Source organism: Gouania willdenowi, chromosome 21, assembly GCF_900634775.1.
Source record: "Gouania willdenowi chromosome 21, fGouWil2.1, whole genome shotgun sequence".
NCBI classification, from domain to species: domain Eukaryota; kingdom Metazoa; phylum Chordata; class Actinopteri; order Blenniiformes; family Gobiesocidae; genus Gouania; species Gouania willdenowi.
In genome coordinates this window covers 3,145,257-3,169,283 of record NC_041064.1, presented here as the reverse complement: position 1 = coordinate 3,169,283, position 24,027 = coordinate 3,145,257, and the positions used below count along the sequence as shown (strand labels likewise).

At 33.7% G+C, this 24,027-nt stretch overlaps 1 protein-coding gene across 1 annotated transcript; it reads left to right on the top strand.

The window, feature by feature from the left end:
* The first annotated feature begins 276 nt into the window (after positions 1-276).
* Positions 277-3,839, top strand: LOC114455511 (pancreas transcription factor 1 subunit alpha). The gene is made up of 2 exons (XM_028436807.1): positions 277-1,135; positions 3,222-3,839. The coding sequence occupies exons 1-2, from the start codon at positions 556-558 to the stop codon at positions 3,257-3,259; spliced, it is 618 nt and encodes a 205-aa protein (XP_028292608.1). The 5' UTR covers positions 277-555; the 3' UTR covers positions 3,260-3,839.
* Positions 3,840-24,027: the final 20,188 nt, after the last annotated feature.

Below are 24,027 nucleotides of genomic sequence, written 5' to 3'. Positions count from 1 at the left end.
AAAAGTGTTAAAAAATAACACATTTCTTTAACTGAAAATGATTTTTGTTAAAGTTGAGTTTTTTTTAAAAGACCAAATCTACCTAAATATGGTGCAGCGCAAAGATGCGCAGATGACGGAGCAGTAGATGTAGATGTATGAGATGTAGATTAGATGTAGAGGCTTTCCTCTAAAGTCGTGATTGTTGTGCTAACAAAGAGTCTGGGTGTGTTTTTGACAGAACTGTTTGTTTTCAGATGAGCTTTAAAAGGACTGAACGCTTCCATTCACACACGCGCTCATGGCGGCTGCGCACTGAGTGCTTTGGTCAATATTAGCTTTTATATTCTTGGGCTTTTCGTTTCTAATTGGACACGTGTTTCTCTGCTGTGGAGATCCACTCAAGTCTTTGTTGATCGTTTTTAAAGCAATGAGCGATCCACGAGGACCCCTGAGGGCCCCTGAGGGCCTCTGAAGAGCTTCTTTTCAGGCTTTAGAAACGCGGAGGCCCTGGAGTATTTAACCCGGGGAGATGGATCCGTGAGGCGGCCACACTCCTCACTCAGCCCTGGGACCATGATGGAGGAGATCCTCTTTGACTTCGAGCCTGACGGCAGCTCAGACCTGGCCCTGTGGGGGCCCCTGGACCCTAACTTCCAGTTCCAGAGCCAGCTGGACAGCTTCCTGCTGGACCTGCCGGTGGGGGGGCAGCTCTCCCCCTGGTCCTCCTTCGGCTGTCAGTCCGTGTTCCCGGAGGCCCAGCTCACCTTCACCGACCTGGACGTGCAGTCCCCGGGCCCGTGCTTCGATGGTGAGGGCCACTCATTGGACGAACCCCTGGAGGTGTCCAAGCGGAGGGGCGCGCGCAGGATGGTGGTCACGCAGCCGCCCTACAAGGTGCAGCGGCACGCGGCCAACATCCGGGAGAGGAAGAGGATGCTGAGCATCAACTCCGCCTTTGAGGAGCTCCGCTGTCACGTGCCCACGTTCCCCTACGAGAAGCGGCTCTCAAAGATCGATACTCTCCGGTTGGCCATCGCCTACATCGCCCTCCTCAGAGAGATCCTCCTGTCGGGATGTGACCCCAAGACCTACGTAGACGAGTGCATGAAGAACGGCTACAAGAACCAGACCAACGCCATCTGGAACACCAGCGGTGAGCACGAGCATCTACGGAGAATTAGCCCACGTTAGACACGAGCATCTACGGAACATTAGCCCACGTTAGACACGAGCATCTACGGAGAATTAGCCCACGTTAGACACGAGCATCTACGGAGAATTAGCCCACGTTAGACACGAGCATCTACGGAGAATTAGCCCACGTTAGACACGAGCATCTACGGAGAATTAGCCCACGTTAGACACGAGCATCTACGGAGAATTAGCCCACGTTAGACACGAGCATCTACGGAGAATTAGCCCACGTTAGACACGAGCATCTACGGAGAATTAGCCCACTTAGACACGAGCATCTACGGAGAATTAGCCCATGTTAGACACGAGCATCTACGGAACATTAGCCCACATTAGCCTCAATTAGTCTACATGCGCCTACTGCAGTGCTACGGAAGTTGATTAGGGCCAATATTCATGTAAAAAATTATGTTGGGCAAATCAGGAATAATGTTAAAATGTTGAGATTAATGTTGAAAAGACAAGTTTAAAGTAAAAAAAAAAAAAAAAAAACAGGAGGTTAAAGTCGAAATTTTCAAAAAAAACTTGAAATACAATATTGTGATATAAGTCGATGGTTTCCTAATGAAGTCAAATCTACGGAAGCTGACAAGGGCCAATTCATCATATGACAACAATGCAGAAAATAATATTTGAATGTTAATTGTAATTATAAATAACGCTGGTTGTCGTAATTGTAATTGAAAAATGTAAATTGACCCCAACTCTGGAATGAGTTGATGTTCATTTGTCACTATAATAATTGTCATGATTATTCTGAAACAAACTAACTAATTAACTAACTGTTTAACTAACTAACTGTTTAACTAACTAACTAACTGTTTAACTAACTAACTGTTTAACTAATTAACTAACTGTTTAACTAACTAACTGTTTAACTAATTAACTGTTTAACTAATGAACTCGTTTAGCACGTCTGACTCACTGCATGAAACCCCTTCGTTAATCTCCCATGGTGGAAACCTACATTCACCTTTCTGCGTGGAGTTTGCATGTTCTGAATGATCCCAGATAGCGTATGGATGTGGGACACATCTTGCAATGATTCAGCACTTTTGTCATTCTTCTGGCCCGTACAAAGTAGATGTGAGCCACAAACAATTGGCCCACATATGATGCTGCAAATGTGAACTTTTTGTTATTTTTTATCTTGAAACATATTTGTGCCAATTTTAGCTGAATTAAGTATTTTGCGTTTTTCTAAATCTAAGATTTTCAAACCTGTAACATTATTGTTAAACATTCGTGCCTACGATATATTTATTGTACGTTCAGTTTAATGCCAGGAATCCTTGATTGAACCCAATATTCTAAAACGTTAACCTTTACAAAGGCAGTTTTGTTTTTCCAACAGCTGCACAACAGAACTCATCTTTAATTGTTATTTGTTGCTTAAACTGATTCAAATCTATGCAAAAATATCTATTTTTGATGCTTAAGATTGTACTTAGTAAACTGCTGACTCTTAAACCATCTCTATTTTATATTAGCACTTTAAATGATCCTTTAAAAAAATGTAAAACCCTATTCCTTGTGTGTGTTTGTGTTGGTCAGTCTTTTCATGGCTTTGTGTGCCGCACCTCATTATGTACAGAACATTATTCAATTAATATTTTGCATTTTTCTAAATCTAAAAACATTGCTTGCTTTGTGCAAACAATACATTTATTGCATATTCAGTTTAATTCCAGAAATCCTGAATTAAATGTAATACTGTAAACGTGTTAACCTTTCAAAGGAAGTTTTTCTTTCTAGTTCCATAACAGAAATATTTATAAATCTTTTTTTTTTTTTTTGCTTAGAATGATTCAAATCTATGCAAAAATATAGATTTTAGGTGCTTAAAGTTCTGCTTTGTATACTGCTGACTCCTAAGCCTTCTCCAGGTGTATTTTCCTTTTATATTTGCACTTTAAATGATCCTTTTCTTAAATAAAAACCCAATTCCTTCTGTTTTGTTGAGTCTTTTCATGGCTGAGTGTGCCCCTCCTCATTAAAACCTATCAAACTTATGTTGTTCATCATGCTTTTGTCCCTTCATACAGATCTGACAGCCCGCCTCTCGTGGATAAAGTGGGATTAGGGCAGGAAGCGCTGGGCACGTGCGTGGATTAGGACGAGGAGGAGGAGGTGGTTCTTCCTCCTCTTCCTTTCCATGTGATGGAGGCCCTGCACTGATCAACATCTGCAGACTTCTCACCAGGTCACACACCTCACTCCTCGCTCAGTGGATCTTAATATTCTCAGCCATTGTTTCTGCGGCTGAAAGGACTCGTAGAGACTCCTCCTCATTAGGGAACGAGTCGACGTGTTTACGAAGAGCCTTCGTCATGTAAATGAGACGACATGTTTGAATGTGTCAGGTGCTGCTGACAAACACTAGTGTGTGTGTGTTTCTTTGTTATTTATTATTATTATTATCATAAATTATTTCCTTCTTATATGTGATTCAAAGTCATGTTATTTATTGTTTTATAGTTGGTATAAACGCTGCTCTGTTCAATGTTGATCATTGTTTATTTAAAACATGTTTTTATAACTTAAAGCTGCTGGAGATTATAATTATTTGTTAGATAAACCTTAAATATCAATAATTCAGACTAAATTTGCTCAAAAAAAGATATAAAATGTTGAAATTGCTGTTTGAAAGTTTGTTTTAATTGTTAGTTGTAAACACTGGGTTTATTGACACTGGTGCATTGCATTGTGGGATGTGGAGTCTGCTGGAAACGATAATTTTCTATCAGATAAAGACACTGTGTATGGCCTCATAGAATAGATCAATAAAAGATTATTCGCTCAAAAGAAGTGTTTGTTTTCATCTCCACTGTAAACATAAACGTTTGGTGCATTGCATTATGGGATGTGGAGTGTGTTTTAGTGTTTTTCCTTCATTCTTAATCCAGAAATGACTCCAAAAACACACAAAACAACAAAAACACATAGAACAACAACGACATGACAGAAAAATTTACAAAATTACTCCAAAAACAAACAAAAAAAAAAAACATGAGAGCATAATCACACAAAATGGCTCCAATAATGGACACATGACAAAAAAATACACAAAACGCCAACAAAAATTAAAGGAAAATACAGTAAATAACTTGGAAACCCAAAATACACGAATGGCTCCAAAAACACACAATAAAAACAAAAATAACCAAAAAAAAGATGGTTTAGAAAAGATAAAAATCTCAATTTGTTCTTTGCTGTTTTGATGCTCATATTAATCAATATTCTAAATGCTGACATGAATATTGATCATGTGATCCTCGGATCAGACGATCACTCATTTAAAACTCACTTGTTTTACAGTGTACTTTCACAATAACCATTGATCAGTGACAAACTTTAAGAGCAACTTACACACATGTCACATGTTAAACCATTAGTTCCACATGTGACATCAATAGTTCCAATACATGTTTTTAATGTGACCCCTGGGTCCCTCTAGTGGTGTCATTATGTGCAGCTCCACGTGTTGTTGCTCTGTGGTTTTAACAGGACTCACTCTGGGACTGCAACATCAAACTATACAAAATCATATTTACTTATATACTGTATATTATACATTTGATTAAAGGGTTTTAACCGTTTTTCAACACAAGCTTAGATACAAGTATATAAGTGACATAAAAAGTCATGAAAAAGTGATTATTTCACTGTGCAGATTGTTCAAATTATGAATCTGCATTAAAATGTGAATGTATGTGTTGATTTTAAAGGAAAACATTAGTTTCCTTTCTTATTCCAGTTAAGTGTAAAATTACAACCACTAAACCAGTAAAATCTGAGCTTCAAAAACATGTTCTTAGTCACTTAATCATTAATGGAAACATTGTTGTTTTAATATTCAATAACCATTAAAAAAAAAGCCTTTTAATTACAACATCTGTGCATGGTTTGGAATATTTGAGAGGATTTTCACAGTGGACGTCTTTGAAGTCCGTTCAGTGGAAAACTGAGGAAAAGTCTCCCAGTTTGTGAATAATATCAACTATTTACTGGTTTAGCATCCGACAGAGGAACAAACAGTGTGATGTCATCCAACAGGTGTGTTTATCATGTACATCAAGGCACTGGTAAATATAATTAGTCACTTCCTGTTTGACACTTCCTGTTGAAACAATGTGAAGGTTTAGGTTTGGACGGAGAAAAAGAACCGGAAAAGCTTTTTTGAATAAAGAAGGAAAACAAAATAACATAACAAAATGTTCTAATGACAAACTCCTCATGAAGTCCATCCAACCATGCATCCATCCATCCATCCATCCAACCATCCATCCATCCATCCAACCATATATCCAACCAACCAACCAACCATCCATCCATCCATCCAACCAACTATCTATCCATCCATCCCACCATATATCCATCCAACCAACCACCCATCCATCCATCCAACCAACCAACCATCCATCCATCCATCCATCCAACCATATATCCATCAAACCATCCATCCATTCAACCATCCATTCACCCATCTATCATCCATCCATCCATCCATCCATCCATCCATCCATCCATCCAACCAACCATCCATTCAACCATCCATTCACCCATCTGCCATCCATCCATCTATTATTCATCCATTCATCCACCCATCCACTCATCTATTATTCATCCATCCATCCATCCATCCATCCATCCATCCATCCATCCATCCATCCATCCATCCATCCAACCAACCATCCATTCAACCATCCATCCACCTGTCTGTCATCCATCCATCTATCTATCCACCCATCTCTCATTCATCCATCCATCCATCCATCTATTATTCATCCATCCATCTATAGTAAAAGAACTTTCATAATCTGATGTTGAATTCCATAGTTATATGATTACATTAATGTTAAATATAAAATCTCAGACTTTAACCATCATATGTTCATCAGTTCATGATCAATAATGACACATGAACTGAAATAAAACATCTTACAGTTAATCTCTTTAAACATTTTATTAATATCTCTGATTAACTATTGGAATAAACAGGTCAACAGGAAGAGCTAAAGAACATCAAAGTTGTTCCCACATGTTGCGTTGCATCATATCTTCACTTCATACTTTAATAAAAGCACTTTTTAAACAATGTGAGTCTGAGCGTTGAATGACTTTGGAAACAGAAGCAGCTGAAAAACATACAAACTCCTGTGGAAAGTAACTCAGAAAGAACAAACATCCCTCCATGAGAAGCCTCACACCCCAGCTCTCGTCACCATGGCAACCCCCTTTAATAGCTGTGAAAGTCTAGTTAAACAGCTCACCTGCTTTTCTCATTAGTGAGGCTGCGCGTTTAGCCTCAGAGCTAATAATTCACATCAGTGTGTGTTTGTGTGTAGAAGGAGAAACGAGGGCTTTACGTGTCCCACAGGTTTACACTCAAGGGCCTCAAAACAGCCAGGGGCCACATGTTGGAAACCTTCTCAGGTGAGAACTGGAATATTCACTAATTTCCTGTTTAGATAAGAAGCAAGGGCCAGTGAAGAAGAAGATTAAACACCTATTAAACACCTCTCACATTCAATATACAACCCTTACACGCACGTACGTGGACTGTATGTAAATATAGAATAAAAGAAGCAACACATTAGTCTATTCTCACAATAATAAAAGTAAAGAGTTCAACAGAATGCTTTACAGAAGACACCAAGCAGCAGCAAAATACACAAAACAACAATAAAACACCCAAATAGCAACAAAAGCACACAAAACAAAAAGAGAAATACTTCATAAAACATTCAAAACTACATAAAATGAAAACCAAAAGACAACAAAATGTCTCCAAATACACACAAAACAGCAAAAATTACAAAATTACCTCAAAAACACACACGACGACTACAAAAATACCCCAAAATAACACAAAATAATGAAAAAAATCAAATCAAAAACACACAAAACGAGAGAAACTACAGAAACAAAAAATACACAAAATAGCAAAAAAAAAAAACAACAAAAAGAAAACAAAATTGCCCAGAAAACACAAAACGACAGAGACAATACGTGTATTATTTCCTGTGTTAATGCTTGGATTGGAACACCAAATGCACACAATACACAAATTGACTCCAAAAACACACAAGACGACCACAAAACACACAAGATGACCACAAAACTACAACAAACAAAGACAAAACCCATGTTATTTTCTCTGTTAGTGCTTGGATTGATACAGTATGTACCAAACATAGAACAAAATACACAAAACAACAAGTAAAACACTCAAAAATACAACAAAAATAGCAGGAAAACACACAAAACCCATTGTTGTTTCCTGTATTAATGCTCACATTGGTTGTTATTGATGATGTATGACATGAGTGTTGATCATGTGACCTCTGCATCAGTAATTCACATCTTTGTACCCCGTTACAGTTAAACTTCTATGAACAGCGTTTCATAAACACTTCTGTTCTACAGTGTTGAGAATGTGCTGAGTTTGCACTTTTCTCAGTAGTGACACAGGTGACTCTGAGGCAGTGACACTAGGCTGTAAACGCCTCCCCCTGTGTTTACATCCGCTGATCTTCACCCAGCTTTGTCTCCATCCAATCAGGAGAGCAAACAGGAGCTGTGTTTACCCTCGTCCTGCACCCCCACGCCCCCCCACCCTGCTGCGTCTGTCCAGCCCTACTGTAGGATACTCATGCTAACCAACATGCTAACCTTGGCACCAGGGTCACAAGTGCAGCCCTGATTACGCAGCATTATTTGTGCAGGAGGCCGTGCCGTCGACACCTCAGTGCACGAGATGTCTGTCATTTGTTCTGCAAATTTACTCTGACAACGCCCCCCCCAGCCCCCCACCCATCATCCCTAGTCCTCCAGCCTCCATCTTGGCCAGCGTTGAGATCACATTCTGGAAGTAGTAGCGCGTCCGTGCATAATGAATATAATTGCGTCAGAATTCTCTGATGATGTTGTTTTTGTAACTGTCAAATCAGCAAAGTTTTCTTTCATTTGAGGAGCCTGTTACTTAATATGATATAAAGCACACGTACTGTACATCTGCTCCTGCACTGAAACAATCCATCAATGGAAACTTAACACAACACTTAAATGAAGCTCAGGTCATTGTTAAAAATGTCAAAATATTTGCTTATTTTTATCCTTTTTCTGCAACTACACCAAACTCACCATATTTTAACCTATTTTTATCTTTTTTTGCTGCCATATTTTTGCTCCTTTTAATGCATTTTTGCTACATTTCTCCCATTTCTGACACTTCTCCATCAAATTTCAATGCCTTTTCTGCACATTTTTTTTTTCACTTTCAAGACATTTCCACCACTTTTTCCACTTAATATGTTGACCCATTATTGTCACTTTTAACCATATTTCATGCATATTTTTTTGACAATTTACCATTTCATTAATCTGACTCCTGGCTTTCATTTTGGTACTTCCGGTAAATTTGCATATTAGCTAAATATTTAGTTTCACCCATGACATTTAGATTTCCCATTTAACATTTATATTTAGATTTAACATTGACATTATAATCTTAAGAGGAAAAAAAATCACAAATTTCACAAATATTGCTGTAAATCTGGTCAAAAGTAACATTATAAATTCACAAGTTTTTTAAACGTTGTCTGTTGCTAAATGTTGCAAAAAGTTGCTGTTTATTTTAGCATGTGCAACTTTACAATTATATTTTTTTGCCAATTTAACCACTTTCACGATTTGTCACCTCCATTATTTACCAGTTTAAATGATTGTTCCTACTTTTTACATTAACCCCAACCTCCATTTCTGCCACTTTTAGGCAAATATTGACACTTTGGACCCTTTTTAACACCTTTTCCTTCATTTTTGGTCACTTTGAACCCATTTTATTTCTGATTAAAACAAGGATTTCCATCTTTAAGATGACTATAATAATAATAAACGTTCCTGGATAACAGTGGATATTATTCAGATGAATAAATAAATGTGGTTATCACAGATTCATAGAACAATGGACCATCATTTTACTGACTTTATGGATGGACCCCAAAAATCTCTCCCCTTTATTCCCCCTTATAGATGGTCCTGTCTCCACATGACTGTTCATGTCTGTGTTCAACCACCTTCAGCTACAGTGGGGGTCCCCGCTCTCTGGAACCTTTATTTTGGGGGGCTGAAAAGTTTGAGAACCACTGATCAAATGTGAGACTTCAGAGGAATTAAACTCAGCATCTGGCAGATTTAGACTCTTAAGGGTTTCTATTTTCCATCCTGCATGTGTGAAAGTGTTGTGGAGCTGCATGGTGTACCTTACCTAACACATTGGGCATGTGCCTGGAATTGACACAGCAACTGTAGATCATGATTCCCTTTCTTCACGTGCGTGTCCTGTGGGACGTGGAGCCTTGAAGAGCAGCACTTCAAAGCTTTGGCGTGCTCTCTGCGAGGCCATAACTCTGCAGGTTCAACAGTCAGGTGAGGAACAGTCAGGTGCTTCTTCTGCTCACCCTCAGAAATCAAAGCCAGCATGGACGGACTCAGGGTGTCTCTGTAGTCTGCATCATGTTAGACGAAGCCTAAGCGCTTCAAGCTGTTCCAGCCGTTATGAAAGGGCCCCTAAAGCCATTTCACAAACACCTTGTCATCAGCCACGGGGGCAGTGTGGATGTATGAATGAGTAAAATAAGGGTCCCAGAGAGCGGGGACCCCCACTGTAGCTGAAGGTGGTTGAACACAGACATGAACATTGAAGAACAGTCATGTGGAGACAGGACCATCTATAAGGGGGAATAAAGGGGAGAGATTTTTGGGGTCCATCCATAAAGTCAGTAAAATGATGGTCCATTGTTCTATGAATCTGTGATAACCACATTTATTTATTCATCTGAATAATATCCACTGTTATCCAGGAAGTTTATTATTATTATAGTCAACTTAAAGATGGAAATCCTTGTTTTAATCAGAAATAAAATGGTTTAAATGTGACCAAAAATGATCTAAAACATGGTGAAATGGGATTTTAAAAACCACAGAAAATGGTTAAAAGAAAAAGTGTCAATATTGGAACAATTAGGTTAAACTGGCAAATAATGGGTATGACAAATGGTGAATGTGGTTAAATTGGCAAAAATAATCATGAAATATGGCGAAAAGAGGTTAAAAGTGACAATAATGGGTCAACATATGTGACATCAGATGGAAAAGTGGTGGGAAGGATTTATAAGTGCTGAACATGGGTTAGGGTTAGGGAAAATGTGCAGAAAAGTTATTCAAATGTGATGGAGAAGTGGGAGAAATGGGAGTAATGTAACAAAAATGCATTAATAGGAGCAAAAATATGGCAAGAAAATGAGATTAAAATAGGTTAAAATATGGTGAGTTTGGTGTAGTAGCATAAACATTATAAAAATAAGCAAAAATTGACTAAAAATGTTAAAAAAAAATATTCCTAGTTTTTTGAAGGCATCTGGCGACCACCTCCCAGTCTCTTGCGACCTTAAATGGGGTCCTGACCTCAAGGTTGAGAACTTCTACTTTACGTAACTGATCAAAATGCAAGAAAGAGAAAAATGTGAGACGTGTTGGGAAACAAAAACAGAAAAGAGGCCAAAGACGTGGACGAACAATGACTCAGCAATACTTTGATCAGCAGGTTCTGGACGTGTGAGGGGAAAGTTATGACAGAGATGATTTGTTGAAGGTTGAGAAGAGTTTTATTGTCCATCTGCAGCGTGTGTTCAAACCTGTGAGTCCAACTCCAGGCTCACCCTGAATGATCTCACATACTGTACACCCCTTTAGCACAGTGCACGTTAGCACCTGATTACTGAGCATGCTCGTCAGTGTGTCTCCATGTGTCTAATGTTTTATACATGCAACGTGTGTGTGTGTGTGTGTGTGTGTGATTCACATTGAGCATTAAGATGTTCAGCAGCTGCTTCTAATCCCACACAGTTTTGGATTCATTACATTTTCTTTGAAAGCTACTCGTTGAAAGCCCATCGTTTTCATCACTAATGGATTCTGTAGCATTTAATAAGTTTGTACGATGCTCAGTTTGATTTTAAGATGCAAAAAATTACTTTTTTTCTTATATTTTGATGCTCTGATGTTAATGCTGCAAGTTTGTGCAAAAATAAATTTTGTGTACGACTTGCGGGAAAGATTCTCTGTAATAAATGTACAAATAAAAAACCATGAAAACATTTTTCTATCAGTAGCCTGTATATTAATATTGGCTTTTCTGCCAAAAACAAACAATTCAACATGGATTATGAACTAAAATTATTTTATTTAAATTATTTAGTGAGTGCCGGGTATTGGTGTTATATATATATATATATATACAATCACTTCCTAATAAAACAACCTGTGCAGGGCTCACTGTGTGTCTTTTTGTGTACGTTGTGTGTGTCGCAGGTTCAGGGGCCACTTTACTTTACTTTACTTTACTTGACTTGACTTGACTTGACTTGACTTTACTTTACTTTACTTTTTTCCAACACTTCCCTAGAGACAACTGCTCAGCATCATCATCCTCTGACCTTGTTCTCCCCAGGGAGGAGGGGCCTCCTGCAGCTGAGCCTGGAGCAGCAGGTCAAAGGTCATAATCAGTGTGTGTAATTACACATTCTTCTTCTTCTTCTTCTTCTTCTTCTTCTTCTTCTTCTTCTTCTTCTTCTTCTTCTTCTTCTTCTTCTTCTTCTTCTTCTTCTTCTTCTTCTTCTTCTTCTTCTTCTTCTTCTTCTTCTTCTTCTTCTTCTTCTCTAATGCCATCCTCATTGTTATGTGTTACTTTGTTACTTTCATATTTACACATGTGAAACATTACTGTGTCGTATAGACAGGGTGCCAAATGTAAAAACTCGGTCACTATTTCTTTATTTAATTATTTATGTGTATATATATATATATATATATATATATAATTTTTTTTCTTCTAATTTTGAACATTTAGCTCACTTTCCTCACATTTAGTTAATTTTGCTTTCATTTGAGACAGAAATCCATGTAAAACAGCATGTTCTATAACACAGTTAACACATAGAAAATAAATCTAAATGTTAAATATAAATCAAATGGTTGAATCTAAATATAAATGTTGAATTTCAATCTAAATGTTAAATGTAAACCTAAATAATCAACGGAAATTTAAATGTTCAATCTAAATCTAAATGTCAAATATATATCAAAATGTTGAATGTAAATCTAAATATTACATTTCAATCTAAATGTAAAATGTAAATCTAAATGTTAAATCTAGATCATATGTAAAATGTGAATATAATTGTTAAATGTAAATGTAAATGTAAATGTAAATGTAAATGTAAATGTAAATCTAAATCTAAATCTAAATGTTAATTGTTAAATATTAAATGTAAATCTAAATGTTAAATCTAGATCTGAATGTTAAATGTAAATCTAAATGTTAAATCTGCATCTAAATGTTAAATGTAAATCTAAATGTTAAATCTAGATCTGAAGGTCTAATGTAAATCTAAATGTTAAATCTACATCTAAATTATACAAAGTGGTTAGGTTAATGCCTGTCGATCACGCGGTCCCACCTACACTCCACACACCTGACCCTCCAAGATCTTTTGGATCCTCGGTATCTTCATCACTGGCAAAAGTAAGTTGTTAAACTGTCTGAGTGCAGTTGTCCTCAGACAGTCATTACCACTCTTTTCAGTTTGTCAGTATGGAACGATCCCACCATGTCTCTGCCTCCCTCTCCTCACTCACTTAGCCGCAGTCGGTGGTGTGGGCCGGGCCTCGTGATCGACAGGCACTGACCTGCGCACTTTGTATAATTTCGAAACATTTAGCTTTACACTTGTGGAGCGATTGAACATTTAGATTTAGATTTAACATTTAGCTTTACATTTAACATTTATATTTACATTTAATATTTAACAATTAACATTTAACAATCAACATTTAACAATTAACATTTAACAATCAACATTTAACAATTAACATTTAACAATTAACATTTAACAATTAACATTTAACAATTAACATTTAACATTTAACATTTAGATTTAGATTTAACATTTACATTTACATTTACATTTAACATTTAACATTTAGATTTAACATTTACATTTACATTTAACATTTAACATTTAGATTTACATTTAACATTTAGATTTACATTTAACAGATAGGTTTGCATTTATTTTCATGCATATACATTTTTTTTACAATACAATAGAACATGCTGTTTTACATGAATTTCTGCCTCAAATGAAAGAAAAATTTGAAGGTGATTTAAATGTTCAAAATATGAAACACTGACCAAGTTTTTACCATCGGCACCACACCAAAAAGCTGGAGCTCAGCGTTTGTGTGTGAGTGTCAGGAACCATTAGCAGCGCAGTACACAACACAGAGCAGAGCTGTGTTCTCTGTATAGCACTCAGAGATTTAACTGGTGAACAAGTCAAAGGAAGTTCTCAGTTCCACCTCATTTACTACAGCCAGGCTGGTTCTTTAATGCACCCACATTTGGATTCCACATTATAGTGAAACTAATGCCTCCATTCATTCATTCATTCATTCATTCATTCATTCATCCTTCTTTTCAAATGCAGCTCATCCAGTTGTGGTGGAAGACACACACCAAAAAAAAAAAATCACAATTTTGTCACATTTTTGTTTGTTTTTTAGACATGAAAGTTGAGGCTCAGTGGATAAGAAAGAGAACATAGAACAATGTGACACTGGTTTGACTCCCAGTTTGCTTTATTGCTGCTATTTTTCCTAATTTTTGCCTGACCAACGTGTCTTTGTGTTAGACTTATTTAAGCCAACTTTTTGCCTTCTAGGCTACTATAGCCTTACATCTAAATTTTGCCCTTTTTTATGCCTTGCTGTTGTGGCCTGTTTTTTTGAGGAATCAGCCTTGAAGCAGAGAGATGATGGTTCAATCCCCACTGTGGATCAGTTTTCTATAGAAGACTTTGTGAGGCAGTGAAGGCTTAATGGTTTAGGAAGTGGCCAAAAAGAGGAAAAATCCTGGTTTAATTACTTTTTTGCCATTTTTGATGTCTTACTATAGCCTTAGTTCGGTTTTGGGGTGCTTAAAATTTTTTCTTACTTCTGTTTTTGGGTGTTTGAAATTTTTCACCCTTTTTGATGCCTAACTATAGCCTGGCTACTTTTTCGCCCTATTTGATGTCTTACTATATATAGCCTTACCTCCGTTTTTGGGTGTTTGAAATTTTTTCACCCTTTTTGATGCCTTACTATAGTCTAACCCCATTTTTGGGCGTTTAAATTTTTTCGACCTTTTTGAAGCCTTGTTATAAACTTACTTCCGTTTTGGGGCGTTTAAATTTTTTTTCGCACTTTTTGATGACTTACTTCCGTTGTGGGGTGTTTGAAAGTTTTTCACCCTTTTTGATGTCTTACAATAGACTTACTTCCGTTTTTGGGCGTTTGAAATTTTTTCGTCCTCTTTGATGTCTTACTATAGCTTTACTTCCGTTTTGGGGTGTTTAAAATTTTTTCACCCTTTTTGATGCCTTACTATAGCCTTACCTAAGTCATTGGGCATTTAAAAAATTTTTGCCCTTTTGAAGCCTTACTATAGCCTTACTTCCGTTTTTGGGGCGTTTAAATTTTTTCAACCTTTTTGATGCCTTACTATAGCCTCACATCCATTTTGGGGTGTTTAAAATTTTTTTGTCCTCTTTGATGCCTTATAGCCTTCTTTTTCACCCTATTTGATGTCATACTATAGCCTTACCTCTGTTTTTGGGTGTTTGAAATTTTTTCGCACATTTTGATGCCTGACTATAGCCTTTCTTCCATTTTTGAGCGTTTGAAATTTTTTCGCCTTTTTGATGCCTTACTATAGCTTTAGTTCGGTTTTGGGGCGTTTAAAAATGTTTTCTCTTTTTTGATGCCTTACTATAGCCTTACTTCCGTTTTTGGGGCGTTTGAATTTTTTTCTCCTTTTTGATGTCTTACTATAGGCTTACTTCTTTTTTGCCCTTTTGATGACTTATTATAGCCTTAGTTCGGTTTTGGGGCGTTTAAAATTTTTTTCTCTTTTTTGATGCCTTACTGTAGCCTTTCTTCCTTTTTTGAACGTTTGAAATTTTTTCACCCTTTTTGATGCCTTACTATAGCCTTACTACTTTTTTGCCCTTTTTGAAGCCTTACTATAGCTTTACTTTCGTTTTGGGGTGTTTAAAAATTTTTCACCCTTTTTGATGCCTTACCATAGCCTTACCTCCGTTTTTGGGTGTTTGAAATTTTTTCGCACATTTTGATGCCTGACTATAGCCTTTCTTCCATTTTTGAGCGTTTGAAATCTTTTCGCCCTTTTTGATGCCTTACTATCGCCTCACTTCTTTTTTGCCCTTTTTGATGACTTACTATAGCCTTATTGTGGTTTTGGGGCATTTAACATTTTTTTTTCCTTTTTATTGCCTTACTATAGCCTTAGTTCTTTTTTGCACTTTGTGATGTCTTACTATAGCCTTTCATCCGTTTTTGGGCGTTTGAAAATTTTTTCCCCCTTTTTTATGCCTTACTATAGCCTTACTTCTTTTTTGCCCTTTTTGATGTCTTACTATAGCCTTACTTCCGTTTTTGGGGCGTTTTAATTTTTCTCCATCTTTTTTATGCCTTACTATAGCCTTACCTCCGTTTTTGGGCGTTTGAAATTTTTTTGCCCTTTTTGATGCCTTACTATTGCCTTACTTCTTTTTCGCCCTGTTTGATGTATTACTATAGCCTTAGTTCGGTTTTGGGGCGTTTAAATTTTTTTCCATATTTTTTATGCCTTACTATAGCCTTACCTCCGTTTTTTGGGCGTTTGAAATTTTTTTGCCCTTTTTAATGCCTTACTATAGCCTTAGTTCAGTTTTGGTTCGTTTAAATTTTTTCTCCTTTTTTATCCCTTACTATAGCCTGACTTCCGTTTTTCGGCGTTTGAAATTTTTTCGCACTTTTTGATGCCTTACTATAGCCTTAATTGTTTTTTGCCCTTTTTGAAGCCATACTAAAGCCTTACCTCCTTTTTTGGTTGATTTTTTATTTTTGTAATTTTTTGTGCCTTACTTCATTCTTAGTCCATTTTAAGTATTTGCATTATATTTGCAGTAGTTTTTAGGGTCTAATAATGGTCTTAACTCAATTTGTATTTTTTTTGAAATTTTTGAAAAAAAAAAGCCTTACTAAAGCCTTACCTCCTTTATTGGTTGAATTTTTTACTTTTGTAATTTTTGTGCCTTACTTCATTCTTAGTCCATTTTAAGTATGTGCATTAATTTTGCAGTAGTTTTTAAGGTCTAATGATGGTCTTAACTCTTTTTTCTTTTTTTTTGAAATTTTTGAAAAAAAAAGCCTTACTAAAGCCTTACCTTCTTTTTTGGTTGAATTTTTATTTTGTAATTTTTTGTGCCTTACTTAATTCTTAGTCCATTTTAAGTATGTGCATTCTGTTTACAGTAGTTTTTAGGGTCGATTGATGGTCTTAACTCAAATTTTATTTTTTTTCAAATTTTTGAAAAAAAAGCCTTACTAAAGCCTTACCTTTTTTTCGGGTGATTTTTTATTTTTGGATTTTTTTGTGCCTTACTTCATTCTTCGTCCATTTTAAGTATGTGCATTCTGTTTGCAGTAGTTTTTAGGGTCGATTGATGGTCTTAACTCAATTTTTTTTTTTTTTTAAATTTTTGAAAAAAAAGCCTTACTAAAGCCTTACCTTCTTTTTCGGTTGATTTTTTATTTTTGTAATTTTTTGTGCCTTACTTCATTCTTAGTCCATTTTAAGTATGTGCATTCTGTTTGCAGTAGTTTTTAGGGTCGATTGATGGTCTTCCCTCAATTTTTTTTTTTTTGAAATTTTTGAAAAAAAAAAAAGCCTTACTAAAGCCTTACCTTCTTTTTCGGTTGATTTTTTATTTTTGTAATTTTTTGTACCTTACTTCATTATTAGTCCATTTTAAGTATGTGCATTCTGTTTGCAGTAGTTTTTAGGGTCGATTGATGGTCTTAACTCAAATTTTATTTTTTTTGAAATTTTTGAAAAAAAAAGCCTTACTAAAGCCTTATCTCCTTTTTTGGTTGATTTTTTTTTGTTTTGTAATTTTTTGTGCCTTACTTAATTCTTAGTCCATTTTAAGTATGTGCATTATATTTGCAGTCGTTTTTAGGGTCTAATAATGGTCTTAACTCAATTTTTTTTTTTTTTGAAATTTTTGAAAAAAAAAAGCCTTACGAAAGCCTTACCTCCATTTTTGGTTGATTTTTTATTTTTGCAATTTTTTGTGTCATACTTCATTCTTAACCCATTTTAAGTATGTGCATTATATTTACAGTCGTTTTTAGGGTATAATAATGGTCTTAACTCAAATTTTTTTTTTTTTTAATTTTTGAAAAAAAAGCCTTACGAAAGCTTTACCTCCTTTATTGGTTGCTTTTTTATTTTTGTAATTTTTTGTGCCTTAGTTCATTCTTAGTCCATTTTAAGTATTTGCATTATTTTTGCAGTAGTTTTTAAGGTCTAATGATGGTCTATACTCTTTTTTTTTTTTTTTTTGAAATTTTTGAAAAAAAAAGGCTTACTAAAGCCTTACCTTCTTTTTTGGTTGAATTTTTATTTTGTAATTTTTTGTGCCTTACTTAATTCTTAGTCCATTTTAAGTATGTGCATTCTGTTTGCAGTAGTTTTTGGGGTCGATTGATGGTTTTAACTCAAATTTTATTATTTTTCAATTTTTTGAAAAAAAAAGCCTTACTAAAGCCTTACCTTCTTTTTTGGTTGAATTTTTATTCTGTAATTTTTTGTGCCTTACTTAATTCTTAGTCCATTTTAAGTATGTGTATTCTGTTTGCAGTAGTTTTTGGGGTCGATTGATGGTCTTAACTCAAAATTTTATTTTTTTTCAAATTTTTGAAAAAAAAGCCTTACTAAAGCCTTACCTTTTTTTTGGGTGATTTTTTATTTTTGGATTTTTTTGAGCCTTACTTCATTCTTCGTCCATTTTAAGTATGTGGATTCTGTTTGCAGTAGTTTTTAGGGTCGATTGATGGTCTTAACTAAAAAAAAATTTTTTTTAAATTTTTGAAAAAAAAAAAGCCTTACTAAAGCCTGACCTTTTTCGGTTGATTTTTTATTTTTGTAATTTTTTGTGCCTTACTTCATTCTTCGTCCATTTTAAGTATGTGCATTCTGTTTGCAGTAGTTTTTAGGGTCGATTGATGGTCTTAACTCAATTTTTTTTTTTTTTAAATTTTTGAAAAAAAAAAAAAGCCTTACTAAAGCCTTACCTTCTTTTTCGGTTGATTTTTTATTTTTGTAATTGTTTGTGCCATACTTCATTCTTAACCCATTTTAAGTATGTGCATTATATTTGCAGTCGTTTTTAGGGTATAATAATGGTCTTAACTCAATTTTTTTTTTTTTTTGAAATTTTTGAAAAAAAAGCCATACTAAAGCTTTACCTCCTTTTTTGGTTAATTTTTTATTTTTGTAATTTTTTGTGCCTTACTTCATTCTTAGTCCATTTTAAGTATTTGCATTAATTTTGCAGTAGTCTTTAAGGTCTAATGATGGTCTTAACTCTTTTTTTTTTTTTTTGAAATTTTTGAAAAAAAAAAAAGCCTTACTAAAGCCTGACCTTCTTTTTCGGTTGATTTTTTATTTTTGTAATTTTTTGTGCCTTACTTCATTCTTCGTCCATTTTAAGTATGTGCATTCTGTTTGCAGTAGTTTTTGGGGTCGATTGATGGTCTTAACTAAAAAAAATTTTTTTTTAAATTTTTGAAAAAAAAAAGCCTTACTAAAGCCTGACCTTCTTTTTCGGTTGATTTTTTATTTTTGTAATTTTTTGTGCCTTACTTCATTCTTCGTCCATTTTAAGTATGTGCATTCTGTTTGCAGTAGTTTTTGGGGTCGATTGATGGTCTTAACTCAAATTTTATTTTTTTTTCAAATTTTTGAAAAAAAAGCCTTACTAAAGCCTTACCTTTTTTTTTTGGTTGAATTTTTATTTTTGGATTTTTTTGTGCCTTACTTCATTCTTCGTCCATTTTAAGTATGTGCATTCTGTTTGCAGTAGTTTTTAGGGTCGATTGATGGTCTTAACTCAATTTTTTTTTTTTTGAATTTTTGAAAAAAAAAAGCCTTACTAAAGCCTGACCTTCTTTTTCGGTTGATTTTTTATTTTTGTAATTTTTTGTGCCTTACTTCATTCTTCGTCCATTTTAAGTATGTGCATTCTGTTTGCAGTAGTTTTTAGGGTCGATTGATGGTCTTAACTCAATTTTTTTTTTTTTTGAAATTTTTGAAAAAAAAAAAGCCTTACTAAAGCCTTACCTTTTTTTTTGGGTGATTTTTTATTTTTGGATTTTTTTGTGCCTTACTTCATTCTTCGTCCATTTTAAGTATGTGCATTCTGTTTGCAGTAGTTTTTAGGGTCGATTGATGGTCTTAACTAAAAAAATTTTTTTTTTTAAATTTTTGAAAAAAAAAAGCCTTACTAAAGCCTGACCTTCTTTTTCGGTTGATTTTTTATTTTTGTAATTTTTTGTGCCTTACTTCATTCTTCGTCCATTTTAAGTATGTGCATTTTGTTTGCAGTAGTTTTTAGGGTCGATTGATGGTCTTAACTCAATTTTTTTTTTTTTTTGAAATTTTTGAAAAAAAAAAGCCTTACTAAAGCCCTACTTTCTTTTTCGGTTGATTTTTTATTTTTGTAATTGTTTGTGCCATACTTCATTCTTAACCCATTTTAAGTATGTGCATTATATTTGCAATCGTTTTTAGGGTCTAATAATGGTCTTAACTCAATTTTTTTTTTTTTTTTTTAATTTTTGAAAAAAAAAAAGCCTTACTAAAGCCTTACCTTCTTTTTTGGTTGAATTTTTATTTTGTAATTTTTTGTGCCTTACTTCATTCTTAGTCCATTTTAAGTATTTGCATTAATTTTGCAGTAGTTTTTAAGGTCTAATGATGGTCTTAACTCTTTTTTTTTTTTTTTTTAAATTTTTGAAAAAAAAAAAGCCTTACTAAAGCCTTACCTTCTTTTTTGGTTGAATTTTTATTTTGTAATTTTTTGTGCCTTACTTCATTCTTCGTCCATTTTAAGTATGTGCATTCTGTTTGCAGTAGTTTTTAGGGTCGATTGATGGTCTTAACTCAATTTTTTTTTTTTTTTAATTTTTGAAAAAAAAAAGCCTTACTAAAGCCTTACCTTCTTTTTTGGTTGAATTTTTATTTTGTAATTTTTTGTGCCTTACTTAATTCTTAGTCCATTTTAAGTATGTGCATTCTGTTTGCAGTAGTTTTTGGGGTCGATTGATGGTCTTAACTCAAATTTTATTTTTTTTCAATTTTTTGAAAAAAAAAGCCTTACTAAAGCCTTACCTTTTTTTTGGGTGATTTTTTATTTTTGGATTTTTTTGTGCCTTACTTCATTCGTCGTCCATTTTAAGTATGTGCATTCTGTTTGCAGTAGTTTTTGGGGTCGATTGATGGTCTTAACTCAAATTTTATTTTTTTTCAATTTTTTGAAAAAAAAAGCCTTACTAAAGCCTTACCTTTTTTTTTGGGTGATTTTTTATTTTTGGATTTTTTTGTGCCTTACTTCATTCTTCGTCCATTTTAAGTATGTGCATTCTGTTTGCAGTAGTTTTTAGGGTCGATTGATGGTCTTAACTAAAAAAAATTTTTTTTTAAATTTTTGAAAAAAAAAAGCCTTACTAAAGCCTGACCTTCTTTTTCGGTTGATTTTTTATTTTTGTAATTTTTTGTGCCTTACTTCATTCTTCGTCCATTTTAAGTATGTGCATTCTGTTTGCAGTAGTTTTTAGGGTCGATTGATGGTCTTTACTCAATTTTTTTTTTTTTTGAAATTTTTGAAAAAAAAAAAGCCTTACTAAAGCCTTACCTTCTTTTTCGGTTGATTTTTTATTTTTGTAATTGTTTGTGCCATACTTCATTCTTAACCCATTTTAAGTATGTGCATTATATTTGCAGTCGTTTTTAGGGTCTAATAATGGTCTTAACTCAATTTTTTTTTTTTTTTTAATTTTTGAAAAAAAAAAAAGCCTTACTAAAGCCTTACCTTCTTTTTTGGTTGAATTTTTATTTTGTAATTTTTTGTGCCTTACTTCATTCTTCGTCCATTTTAAGTATGTGCATTCTGTTTGCAGTAGTTTTTAGGGTCGATTGATGGTCTTAACTCAATTTTTTTTTTTTTGAAATTTTTGAAAGAAAAAAAGCCTTACTAAAGCCTTACCTTCTTTTTCGGTTGATTTTTTATTTTTGTATTTTTTTGTGCCTTACTTCATTCTTCGTCCATTTTAAGTATGTGCATTCTGTTTGCAGTAGTTTTTAGGGTCGATTGATGGTCTTAACTCAATTTTTTTTTTTTTGAAATTTTTGAAAAAAAAAAAAGCCTTCCTAAAGCCTTACCTTCTTTTTTGGTTGAATTTTTATTTTGTAATTTTTTGTGCCTTACTTAATTCTTAGTCCATTTTAAGTATGTGCATTCTGTTTGCAGTAGTTTTTGGGGTCGATTGATGGTCTTAACTCAAATTTTATTTTTTTTTCAAATTTTTGAAAAAAAAGCCTTACTAAAGCCTTACCTTTTTTTTTGGGTGATTTTTTATTTTTGGATTTTTTTGTGCCTTACTTCATTCTTCGTCCATTTTAAGTATGTGCATTCTGTTTGCAGTAGTTTTTAGGGTCGATTGATGGTCTTAACTAAAAAAATTTTTTTTTTAAATTTTTGAAAAAAAAAAGCCTTACTAAAGCCTGACCTTCTTTTTCGGTTGATTTTTTATTTTTGTATTTTTTTGTGCCTTACTTCATTCTTCGTCCATTTTAAGTATGTGCATTCTGTTTGCAGTAGTTTTTAGGGTCGATTGATGGTCTTAACTCAATTTTTTTTTTTTTTGAAATTTTTGAAAAAAAAAAAAGCCTTACTAAAGCCTTACCTTCTTTTTCGGTTGATTTTTTATTTTTGTAATTGTTTGTGCCATACTTCATTCTTAACCAATTTTAAGTATGTGCATTATATTTGCAGTCGTTTTTAGGGTCTAATAATGGTCTTAACTCAATTTTTTTTTTTTTTTTAAATTTTTGAAAAAAGAAAGCCTTACTAAAGCCTTACCTTCTTTTTTGGTTGAATTTTTATTTTGTAATTTTTTGTGCCTTACTTCATTCTTCGTCCATTTTAAGTATGTGCATTCTGTTTGCAGTAGTTTTTAGGGTCGATTGATGGTCTTAACTCAATTTTTTTTTTTTGAAATTTTTGAAAGAAAAAAAGCCTACTAAAGCCTTACCTTCTTTTTTCGGTTGATTTTTTATTTTTGTATTTTTTTGTGCCTTACTTCATTCTTCGTCCATTTTAAGTATGTGCATTCTGTTTGCAGTAGTTTTTAGGGTCGATTGATGGTCTTAACTCAATTTTTTTTTTTTTGAAATTTTTGAAAAAAAAAAAGCCTTACTAAAGCCTTACCTTCTTTTTTGGTTGATTTTTTTATTTTTGTAATTTTTTGTGCCTTACTTCATTTTTAGTCCATTTTAAGTATGTGCATTCTGTTTGCAGTAGTTTTTTGGGGTCGATTGATGGTCTTAACTCAAATTTTATTTTTTTTCAAATTTTTGAAAAAAAAGCCTTACTAAAGCCTTACCTTTTTTTTTGGGTGATTTTTTATTTTTGGATTTTTTTGTGCCTTACTTCATTCTTCGTCCATTTTAAGTATGTGCATTCTGTTTGCAGTAGTTTTTAGGGTCGATTGATGGTCTTAACTCAATTTTTATTTTTCGGTTGATTTTTTATTTTTGTAATTTTTTGTGCCATACTTCATTCTGAGTCCATTTTAAGTATGTGCATTATATTTACAGTCGTTTTTAGGGTCTAATAATGGTCTTAACTCAATTTTTTTATTTTTTGAAATTTTTGAAAAAAAAGCCATACTAAAGCTTTACCTCCTTTTTTGGTCAATTTTTCATTTTTGTAATTTTTTGTGCCTTAGTTCATTCTTAGTCCATTTTAAGTATTTGCATTATTTTTGCAGTAGTTTTTAAGGTCTAATGATGGTCTTAACTCTTTTTTTTTTTTTTTTGAAATTTTTGAAAAAAAAAAGCCTTACTAAAGCCTTACCTTCTTTTTCGGTTGAATTTTTATTTTGTAATTTTTTGTGCCTTACTTAATTCTTAGTCCATTTTAAGTATGTGCATTCTGTTTGCAGTAGTTTTTGGGGTCGATTGATGGTCTTAACTCAAATTTTATTTTTTTTCAATTTTTTGAAAAAAAAGCCTTACTAAAGCCTTACCTTTTTTTTTGGGTGATTTTTTATTTTTGGATTTTTTTGTGCCTTATTTCATTCTTCGTCCATTTTAAGTATGTGCATTCTGTTTGCAGTAGTTTTTAGGGTCGATTGATGGTCTTAACTCAATTTTTTTTTTTTTTTAAATTTTTGAAAAAAAAAGCCTTACTAAAGCCTTACCTTCTTTTTCGGTTGATTTTTTATTTTTGTAATTTTTTTGTGCCTTACTTCATTCTTCGTCCATTTTAAGTATGTGCATTCTGTTTGCAGTAGTTTTTAGGGTCGATTGATGGTCTTAACTCAAATTTTTTTTTTTTGAAATTTTTAAATTTTTCGGTTGATTTTGTATTTTTGTAATTTTTTGTGCCTTACTTCATTCTTAGTCCATTTTAAGTATGTGCATTCTGTTTGCAGTAGTTTTTGGGGTCGATTTATGGTCTTAACTCAATTTTTTTTTTTTTGAAATTTTTGAAATAAAAAAAAGCCTTACTAAAGCCTTACCTTCTTTTTCAGTTGATTTTTTATTTTTGTAATTTTTTGTACCTTACTTCATTATTAGTCCATTTTAAGTATGTGCATTCTGTTTGCAGTAGT

What these genes read in the sequence shown, in the direction of transcription:
- LOC114455511 (XM_028436807.1), top strand. Translation starts at nt 556, where the DNA reads ATGATGGAGGAGATCCTCTTTGACTTCGAGCCTGACGGCAGCTCAGAC. An exon ending in CGCCATCTGGAACACCAGCG is followed by an intron (nt 1,136 to 3,221) that starts GTGAGCACGAGC and finishes CCCTTCATACAG; the next exon opens with ATCTGACAGCCCGCCTCTCG.